Below are 11230 nucleotides of genomic sequence, written 5' to 3'. Positions count from 1 at the left end.
CCTCTCCGAGACAAAACTCCCATATGCTTTCTGCATATGATAAGTTTAGGGAGAGCTGAGGGGAAGCTCTGGACCTTATACCTACCAGACCATTATTCATATGTGAGGAAAAGATGGGAAAATAAAGGGCAGATGACTAATCACCTAGTTTAGGAGGATGCAGCATACAGTAAAACTTGCAACGCTGCCAAATGAAGATGCTGGCATTAGGCATTGTCTGAACTACTGCATGTTTCTACCAATATTCTTGCCTGCTTTCTCATATATGTAATTGTCAAGCCTTTTTAATGTTTTGACTCCAGTTCCTATGAACAGCCAAGGAGTTACACATATACACATAATTCCACAATAAGCTTTTCTCTTTAAGTGAGAGACTAGTTGTTATCCTTTACAACAGCCTACCTACATGTCAAACACACTTCCTGAACCGGTGCTTGCTCTCTCTCTCTCTAGTCTCAGCCCACCCTCACACACTGCTAGAAGCACTGACTCCAGCCAGGTTGACTTTCTGCATACAATGCAGCAGAGGAGTTACAGGTCCCAAGAGCTGCTGTCAGACACCAGGACTCCTTACGTGACACCAAAACCTTGCTCTTAAGAGTGGCAGTAGTTGCCTTGTCTCCTTCTTGCTAACTTCATTTCTATAAAAATTACTATCTATATTTTAAACTGACATCTTTCCACATTAATAGTAATTCAGACTATAGCAATTCTTGACAGACAGGTCACACTTCACTTTCTATTGTGCAGCAGCCTGACACACTTCCCCTACTCTCCCCTTCCCTGACATGGCGGAAGAATAACTGTGAACTCATCCACAGATTTGTATGAGGCAGGGAAGGGGACAGTAGCTGAACACGCTTCCAAATACTCCATTCCTGTTAGCCCAGAGGACACACATAAGGTCTGAAGCTCTCTGTGTAAGATGGCAACCATTCTGCCAAACTGAAAACCTATGGGAAAGCTGCAAGTTAAGCACAGCTGCTACACAGGTAGCTTTAAAATGCATGCAGGTATTTTTTATTATTATTTTATTATTTTTTTATTTAAAAAATGTGTAGAAACCCAGACTGTAGCACATTAATCAGGCAAGGTAAACACACCGAACTCTCCAGGACACTCTCGAGCATATGCACCACCCCACCCAAACTTGAAGCGCTTCAGTAGGTCAGAGTAATGACTGGCAACTACGTACAAAAGGCTGCTTTCAGGACTCTCTGCCATACTTCTCTTTATTCATGTGTTGCCTATTAATTTTCTTTGCTTTTCTCCTTCACTGATAAAGTAAACATTCTCCAATAGCAAGTATGTGCTGTGGATCCCATGTGATCTGAGCAGCATACTGCAAAAATAACATCTCAGATCCCAAACTTTCATACAAGACAGACCTCAAGTAACTCTTCTGAAAAATCCAAACCAACTCAATCTCCAAGGCGTATAAGAGATCTACAAATTAAAGCTGACCTGTATGGATTTGATACCATGACATCCCCTGTACTTGTACAAAGCACAGAACCTGCACAAATAAAAAGTAACTAGACCCAAAATAATTCAGGCCCAATCATGTAGTTATTTCTTTTTAATCAGAGTATGGAATTATTGCCACAAGAAAAAAGTAACTTCTGGAAAATAAAAATCCACAAAGATCTTTCTACTATCCAATGAAAGTCTAGTGCAACACAAATAACGAAGAAAATACCTGGAACTCATCCTGGGAGATAAGCCTAACTTTCCCCTTAATTCAATCTACAAGTAGTAAATCCTAAATTTAAAATTACAGACTAAAGTAACTCAAGAGGAGAAGTCATCTGAAGAACCCAGCTGGGCTCATACAAATCCCTACTAATAAAGTGAACACAGAGACAGGTGAAAAAAATGAATGCAAGATAGTCAGGAACCTAAGTTCTATTTATTGAACTGATTTTTAAAAGGCAAATATTTCAAATGCCATCAGCATCTAACAGAATTCAGTGCTGAAATTATTTTTTTAAATATCCCCAAGTCACTTACACGCTTAAGCGTGTATGAACAGCTTACCTAAAAATGCAACACATCAGAGTCATACTTAAATAAACACATTCTTATTCAGGAGATACCAGTATGTGCTATTTTAGGAGTTTAAACAGGATTAAGAAATAGGAACAAAAGTGTGTCTAAAATCATTAGACAATCATCTGAATAACTGAATGAGATTTGAAATCTGGCAGATGCAGGTAGGCATAGGCATGTACAGGAAAGGAATCTGAGGAAACTTACTTTCATCATAACTAAAAATGGAGAGCTAGTAGGCACTTTGTACAGAGTTCTCCATCTGGTTTTACCATATTTTGGGACAGAATAGACTGAAAATACAAACCCTACAACTAAGCCCTCTTCCATAGCACATACCTATGTCCAACCCTACTGACCTCAAGCAGTCTAGCAATGACTATCACCAAGACAGGGGTCTGGATTTCAGAAGACTTTTAGCCATGCACCACTACTTTCCCTGTCATTGCAGGTGTATTTTCCACTGCTATTATAGCCCCTAGTAGTCTTACCACATCTCAGCATTTACCTTTGCTGCACTGTCCATTCTCCTTCTGTTGTTCAAGTAGGAGCAGTTCAGGAAATGTGCATTCTTTCAGTACATGTTTGTTCCAGAGGCACAGAATGAGAAATTCAACCAAGTGGCAAGCCCAACCAAGTCTAATATTCCTACTGTCCCTCACAACAGCAAGTGCCTAATGCTTTACAGAATAGCAATAAATGAATCAATAATAAATACATAAAAATCTTGTGTACGGTGTACAGTTTTACACAGACTTGAGACTTTTGGTGACCTTTAAAGAGATTAAATCCAGCCCTGAAGTAGAAGATACAGTAACTCCAGTCTAAATGCATTAACATCAATATGAAAAGTCAAGCCACTGATTTTACATAAAATCAACATACAAATATGCAAATGTTTAAGGGTAAGTAACGTTTTATACCTAAGAAATATTCAGAGTTCAATAAGGATCTGGTTGATTACTCCATAAAGAGAGAAAAGCAGAGAGAAAATTTTCATCAGCTGTTTTATGTCAGACTCCCACACAAACATCCTTAAGATGGAAGTGAAAGCACTGTTTTGATCACTGTTCCCCATCCTGGCAAATGGGCAGGAATGGAACAGAAGAAATATATTCCCAGCTCATCATTCAGTACCACCATGGCAACATAATGCTTTAAAAAAAAAAAATAAGAGACAGCACAAAAAGGCCTTTCAACTTCTCCTGGGGAAAAAAAAACCAAAAAAAACCACAACAAACACAAAACAAACAAAAAAAACCCCAAAACAATAAAAAAAACCCCAACAAAAACAACCCAAACCAAACTGACAACATAAAAAAAAAAAAAACAAAAAAACAAAACCACACAAAAAACCCCAAAACCCCCAAAAAAACCCCCAAACTCCGCAGCAAAAAAAACCCCACCACCCCCCCCAAAAAAAAACCCAACAAAACAACCCAGAAACAAAAATTCCATTTTTTTCTACCATGTTTTTAACTGTACTGACCAAAAACAGAGAAGAAAATTTGTGATATAGCTAGTTAGTTTGCAAATTAGGCCTGACAACACAGCTTAAACAATATCGTTAGAAAAACAAGTCTGAATCACAAACCATTTAGTAAAACAACCATTACTGAAACCCTTAAAACCCTGGAAAATTTTCAGCTAGAAAAGACTAACAGCTTTCAGTTAGCTAATGCTGAGAAGTCAGCTCAGGTCAGTGTCTTCAGGCATGCTGTACTTTATACATGGAAGCAAAGAATGGTCATACAATAAATATGCAGGTCCATATGCATCTATCCATTGTCATTACATAACTTTTTCAAAAGATTTTTTTTTTAAATATGGAATATAAACAAAGTTTCCTGTCATAAAAACACTGAACTCCAACGTTACTGCAATTCTGCCGTAAATCTTAACAGCACACCCTTCGAGTAAATTATACTGCCTCTTTAACAGTAATTCTAATCATCTTCAAAGTGTTTTCTCAAAAGGATACAAATAAAGTGAGAAGCCCAGGAGTGTCTTTGAGGGTCAGAGACAGGAGCTTTTCCAATCTCATCCTTAAATCCGATGTCCAAGAATCCTTGAAAAGAAAAACAAATGCTGACGGTGGTTTTTCACCAGATACATACACTCTTTTGAAAGTACTGTTTGGATCACAGCAACCTTCCACTATTACTAAACAAGGCAGCCAGCATTGTACTGAAATGTTTTTCCCTTCAGTGTTACTGAAGTGAATGTGTTTGCTAGCTACCCAAACACTGCACAGAAGATAGAAGAGAGCTCAGTATTACCCCTAAATGAGAGTTTTAGAAACACAGTGTAGCTTCATTTAAAGTGTAAAACTACCATATTATTGCCTCATATGACATGCAACAACTGCCCCTAAATTACAAGTACTTAAAAAAATATAAGCATTTTAGAAAAAAAGATAAAAATATTAAAGTGAATTTTATATTTATGAAATAGAGTATGAAATTAATAGTTTTCCACTGCTGTTTTCTAAAAGTAATCACTAGACATCTTTCACTCCTAACAATATCTGGGGACTGTAAATTTTGTCAATAACTATTGCAAGAGTCATGATATGACATCAGTGATTAGAGTACAAAAGTTCTAAAATAAGCATTTGGAGGAAAACAACTCATACAAAAAAAACAGACCAACATATCAGCCACTAACTGGAATGCTGTCTTCTGCCTGCCTGACATAATATAAGCAGAAGAAAATAACAGTTAAGGAAAAAGGCCAAACTATAGCTAAGAATTCTCTGAATACTCATTTATTCCATTTCAAACCTTCAGTTAAGCTGCTTTCTGCTTGACGAAAAGCAAGCCAGCAAATGAAAAAGCAGTATCTTCCAACAAATAGCATGAGCTTCCTAAATTTACTGCTGTACATGTATATGCTGTAAGCTTTTCTCACAGCTCAGATTTGCCCTTATTTCACCATGCTGGAGAGCATACAGAGTTTACTTGCAGTATCCAGACAGTGGTGCACCACAGTATGCTGTATATTACCCAAGGAAACACGTCTCCTACAGAAAGGAGTGTATATTATTTTTCAAGATGTATTACACAAACAGACAGGAACTCAGCTATATAAAGCATCAGACGCCTGAGAAAAGAAAGGAAATGCTAAGAACACTGCTTAGCAGACTAGTGACTCACTGCTGTTCTTTCTCAAATATAAAACAATCTGTGTTTCAACACCAGCATGGAATAAGCTGTACAATTCCCACAAGAAAATATGAGTGACTGGACTAAGAGCTTGGACACTGGGTTACTATGAATAAACCTGAGGATCTCATCTTAGGTAAGGCATTTGTGAGAAGGAAAGGCTGCTAAGTATAATTAAAAAAAAAAGCGTAGTCATATCCCACCTCTAAGGTCAACCAGTACATCTCAGTATTTATAGCTAGTCCCAAAGGAAAATGGCTGTATATGCCCTTTTTTGGTGTTAAACTGGAGCTCCCCATCAGTTGGTACATCCAAAGTCAGCCCTAGGGCAAGTATCACTTAAGCTTTGATATGATATCAAAAAATGTGTGGCAGCAATGCAGGCTAAAGATAACCCCTCCTACCACAATAACTGTCTGCAGCTGCTTAGAACAGCCAGCACAAATGTCCATGAGGTAGGATGGTGAAGCATTTCACGCATACATAACCCTGCAAAATACTGTACATATTTCACAAACAAATATGTGTACCTGTGTGTGTGTACATGGGAGCTGTATATATACACATTCACAGGCAATAAAGCAGATCAGGTCCTTGATCCAGTCCAACCACATAACCAGCTGTTTCCAGCATAACCAAGAAGTTAAGGCACAGTTTTTCACCACAGGAAAAATGATGGCTGTACCTATGGGGAAGGTACACCAATGCTTTGGAACATCAAACCATCATCTCCTAATCATCTACCTGCATGGTGCCCAGAAAGCAGTCAATGTTAGGGTGTTTTATTACCCTTTCATCAATAGAATAACTGTAGATCATCATCACATTTAGAGTGCACCTGCAAATGTGTTCAAGTTCAAATACACTTTTACACTCTCTTCTCACCTTGCACATGCAAACCTAAAAACTCAACTCTGAAACAGCCAAAGCGAAGGCTGAAATATATTTAACAAATAATTAGTCAGGAAAAATGCCTGTGGCAAGAGTCACTAAACCACTAAACACATCTGTGCTCTTCCAGCACAATTTTTTTTGGGGGGGGGGAGGGTTGGAGGGGCAGGTAACTCTGAGTCTTTTTTTGTTACAGGAAGATTACTTTTAAACTTGACTTTCTCTTTTCTACATAAAATGAAACTGCTTCAGTCTCCTCATGCCTAGCTATCATGTTTTAAACCCAGCTATATTTACACACAGATAGTGGGGCTATACAACAACCTCAAAACAAGTTAAAGGGACTTGAACTACTAAATAGCGATTCCCAGAAGCATGTGCATTTCAGGGTTCTGTGGAAAGGAAGGAGAGGCAGCAATTCCTATTTATGGACACAAAACTAGCATACCATTTCGAACTCAAACAAATGGCAAATACGTATGTAAGACGGTACTTTGTTATTGATGTTACTCTCGCAACCCGTCCTCCATCAAATATTTGATTTTTTTATGATTGTGTAGTTTCTTTTAAAGGAAACAATAAAAATGATTACCAAACTAAATATCATTCAACATCTATTACCCCATCAGAAAAATTATTATAAAAACCCTCTCTGCAAAACACATACTTACCTGGAAAAGTTCTTTAAAAGAAGGATGTACCATGGGGTTTGGAACAAAAGGCAAAGCATAGAAGGGAAGAAACTCTGTAGTATGGCTCAGTGCAGCTCCTTTTGTTTCCAGGTATGCCTTAAAATGAGAAATCCTTTCCTCAAGTTCATTTTTGTCCTAGGAAATAAAGTAGCATATTTATTTAGAAAACTACCACTCTGAACACACTGTAATGCTGGCAAATACAAGCAGAGACCTAAATACATTAATATCAAATTTGAAATCCCAGAATATCTGTTATCTAAAAAGCAAGATTTATTTAACTAGGGAGTATTCTATCTTGCTTTCACCACTTAAAAAAAGAAAATTTAAACCAATGTTGTCTCTGTCCCCCACGTCCAACAAAAGTGAGAGACAATTGCTTTTTGAATGTAAATCATTCCTCCCCCTTCAAGCTACATTTCTAAAGCAGAGTACATTTCCATACTCAGGGCAGAGAGGAAACACCTACTTTAGACATGCTTCATTTCAGTGATAAGTGCAGAACCACAAAGTTCACTCATACAGCACCAGGAAGGGAAGCTGGCACAGAGAAAAAAAGCTCCTTAGAGGCTGGAAAACAAACTGAAGGCATCCAAATACTCCTGCAGCAGCTAACAGGTGTAACGCAGGAGCTATTAAGCCCTGGCTGACTCCAGGCTACTTAAAGTTCTCTTCATCATAAATGTCCCATGTAACAGAGATTTTATTTTATGACAGCTTGGAATTAGCTTTCAATATGATATCTTGAGCTGGTCAAGATTCAGCTTTCTCATTTTATCATAAGCGTTTGTTTTTCAACAGACAGCTTCAGTCCAAACTGGAAGCAAGATAAGTGTTTTAAGAATCTCCTACAGACTGAAAGAATCATCATGCTGGTACTTTCCAAGTTAAAATACTTTAGGAGCTCCAGGATAAGGACACCTCCAACTTCCATCTCTGTACTTCACAGTACAAGAGGTCTGGTTCAACTAAAATGCAGACTGCATATTAGGCCCAAAGACTGGGAATTCTTCTTAGTAAACATTCCATCCTCACCCACACTAAAAACAAATGAAGCAAACAAAACAAAAGCCATTTCAAGTTTAAATTGTGAACTAAACTTACAGGCTTTCCAATATTGTGTTTCAAGAGGTAGGTGGCAAAGTGTATGTGAAGATAGAACTCCAGTTTCTGAGCAGCCGGTTCATCGCCCAGATCTGAAGATGAAATATGCTCCTCCCAGAGCTGAAAGAAAACTTTCTGTTCACCATTTTCAAATGCTGTAAGCAGATCTTTCTGCAAAAGGGAAAAGCATTCAGTGAAGAAAAAAAAAACCCAACACAGAAGCACTACATTTTTCCAACGGTAGGTTAGTGAATGAAGAATTCAAGTGCCACCTGAACACTTTGAATTAAAAGTTTTATCCAAAATGTCTCATCATTCAGTGGCCACCCAAATATTTTTTCTTTAATATCTTTGAGATCCTGAATCCACCACCAATTTGAGAAGCCCAAATTTTCAAACATGTTGATCTGGGGACCCATCTTTACTAAAAGGTAAAAACAAATTCCTACAATGTGCAAAAATCAGTCTTATCAAAGTATGGCAAGCTAAAAACCTAAAATAGTCAGAATCAAAACTACTGTCTCAGGTTCAAAAGGACCGCAGTCCTGAAAAAAAAAAACCAACCAAAACAAAACCAACCAACCAACCAATCCAAAGTCAAAGAATCCTGCACTGGAAGACTGCTAGCAGACTTCTTCAAATAATCAAGAATCTCTTCAGACAGCTCGGAGAGCTGCTGTAATCTCACACAGTAATTAGTAGCCTTTAGCTGTTTTTTAGTATTACTGAAAGTAAACTATGCATTACCTGAATAGCCAAAGCTTTTGAATCTCTGGAGGAAACACCTGCTGGTTTAGGTAGTGTCTTCCCTTTTATTTGACATTCATTTGTAAATACTTTCACTGTTTCTTCAAATTCAGCAAAATCCAAATACTACAAAACAAAAACGTACAGGAACAATGTGGGTTTAGATTACTAATGCTCCAGTGAGTGACCCATTAATTGCCAAAGTCCTTTAAAGTTTCTCTGTAGCAAGGTCCATAAACACCAAAGACTGCACAGCAACAAATCAAGAACTGGTACCTTATGGTAGGGAAATACTGCCTCAGAACCAAATTTCCACCTGCATCCTGGAGAATACTACTGACAACAAAGCACATCCTCTCTGAAAAAATGATGCCCCTCAATTTAGCTAGTAATTTCATTCAACTAAATGAGAACTGAAATTCATTAATGCTATACCTTGGTTAAAGAAACGAGTAAATAAATTCCTTGCAAACATCATTCTCAGAGGGCAGAATTCTCAAGTATGACTCTTATCTCCACAGTAGACAGACAGCTTGAATTTTAAGGTAGGTCACTCACCTGAAGCTGTGCAAGCCAAATTAATGACCATCTAATCAAGTACTGTTCTGAGAAAGAGATAAATAGCCCTGCCTCTTCCTCCCACAATGCACAGTCACTATACTACACACACCTTTCCCCTTCTCATTCCATCTCGAGAGTCTTAGTTCTTGGCTGCTGAGGCAAGACACCACATTTCATTTTGATCTATTTAAATCTGTAGCAAATCTATTCATTTTGATTTGCTACGAAGAACAACAATTGTTTACTTTCTCCACTGTTCACATAAACAGGAACACAGTAATAATGATTAAGTACTTGAGCCTCTTTTTAGATTTGTTTTCTGAGATCCACAGAAAGATTTAAGTTGTGTATGATTTTCCCATTTGGTAGACTCTCTGTCCAGGCTTCCAACAGACAGCCTGGTGAAACTGGGCACTGGCTGCCACTCCTGATTGCCACTCTCTAGCATTGGCGTCTGTGGAACGCTGCAATAGGTGGATCACACAAGGCAGGGGGTCTAGGTTTTGTTGGTTTGGTGTTCATTTAGGGCCCTAAACTAGGCTACCAACACAGTGTCAATTAAAGGAATGGAGCAGTAACAAGCAGCAGAAATCACAGTTCGTGTTGTTGTTCCAAATCATAAATGTCTCGTTTTAGCCAATTTATCCAGAAAGCTGAAGTACAGATTACTTCAGAGGCGCTTGCCCTTGAAAGCTGATCTCTCACTGTCTTTTTCACAGGACCATTTCACACTTTAGAATACATTCTGATTACCTCTACCCATATTGCCTAGGAGTGACTCGCTGGAAAATCCTCCTTAGGCATTAAACCAGTAGTCTCAGGACTTCAGCCTGGCCTTTGCCGCTCTAGGGTTTTTATATGCCTTTGTGATTTTTATACACATATGAAACAAGGCAGTAGCTAAACAATGTTTTAAAGATCTTGCTATTATCACAAGTCGGACCTGGGCCCTAAAACTGTCTGTGGATCTAATCAACTTAACCGTTCCTTTAATGAAAGTCTCATTTGCAATGACCAACAGATAATTCCAGACTGATTTTATATTTTATTATTGGCATTTAATGGATGTTAAGCCCTTTGAATCTACAGAACATGACAGGAGTCAATATGATTTCAGGGTGTAGCAAACACTTGCCCAGATAAGTAACTCCAGAATTTAGACCACAGTTACAATGCCTGGCTCTGAATACAAGCATTATGAAATTTTGCCTTGCTCACTTCAACCAAAAAGAAAAAAAGAAAAAAAAGAGAGAAAACTAACCTCTCTCACTAGTCCGAGTAACTCAGATTCATAAACTTGACCGTTACTCATCGCTAAGCGTTAACTGCTGTGGTTCATTGTTGATAAACCTAAAAAATCATAAAGAAGGAAGGGGTTATCAGACAGCACAGCGGTTCGCACAACCCCAGCCACGCACAGCCCATTAGCCATCTCATCTTCAAAGGAACCGCATGAGGAAGACACCCACCCCGCGCAAGGTACCTCCACGGAAGTTCCGAGGCCGGTCCTCACCGATCTGAATCGCTCTTCTCGCCAGGCCGCGGGGCCGTCACATCGGCTCCTCACCCAGCACCCCCGCCGCACCCCTACCCGGACCGGGGGGCTCCGACAATTCATTGAAGGGCCGACAGCATGTGGCCCTACCAGCTCCGGAGCGAACCGAGCGCACCCCGAATGCCACCCGCACCACCACGGCCCAGCCAGCACGATCTACACGCAACCCGCGCCGCCGCCTCCTGTCACCTTGGCAACCGCGGCCTCTCGCCACGCCCCTTCCCGCTGCACATGATCCCTTTCAGCCAATCCCAAGATGGGAAGCGTGCGTTCACGTGATGGGGGGTGTTGTCTGTGCCAGCGGGCGCGCCCCTGTAGCGTGAGTCGCTTGTTGTTGGTTCCCGATTTCTGACCGCTCTGCGGAGAGTTCGGCGTGACGTTCATTTGTTTAATTACCTACTGTCTTATGTTTCTGTGCTCCCTTGCCACCGTCGGCAGGCCAGAAGCCTTCCAAAAGCGCACCCTAT

General features: G+C 39.5%; 1 protein-coding gene across 1 annotated transcript in view; it reads right to left on the bottom strand.

Moving 5' to 3' along the window:
• ARMC9 (armadillo repeat containing 9) overlaps window positions 1-10520 on the bottom strand; it is a gene marked incomplete at its 3' end in the record, with an annotated part of 17369 nt that extends 6849 nt beyond the window's left edge. The window contains exons 1-6 of the mRNA XM_010013631.1: window positions 10470-10520; window positions 8648-8773; window positions 7901-8071; window positions 6776-6931; window positions 4031-4117; window positions 2558-2582 (exon numbers count right to left, since the gene is read on the bottom strand). Coding sequence (XP_010011933.1) covers window positions 2558-2582; window positions 4031-4117; window positions 6776-6931; window positions 7901-8071; window positions 8648-8773; window positions 10470-10520 — 616 coding nt within the window. The remainder of the gene's footprint in view (window positions 1-2557; window positions 2583-4030; window positions 4118-6775; window positions 6932-7900; window positions 8072-8647; window positions 8774-10469) is intronic.
• Window positions 10521-11230: the final 710 nt, after the last annotated feature.

The sequence above is a fragment of the Nestor notabilis genome, unplaced genomic scaffold, assembly GCF_000696875.1.
Source record: "Nestor notabilis isolate BGI_N333 unplaced genomic scaffold, ASM69687v1 scaffold1494, whole genome shotgun sequence".
In the NCBI taxonomy this organism is placed as follows: domain Eukaryota; kingdom Metazoa; phylum Chordata; class Aves; order Psittaciformes; family Psittacidae; genus Nestor; species Nestor notabilis.
This window is presented reverse-complemented; position numbering and strand designations above follow the sequence as displayed.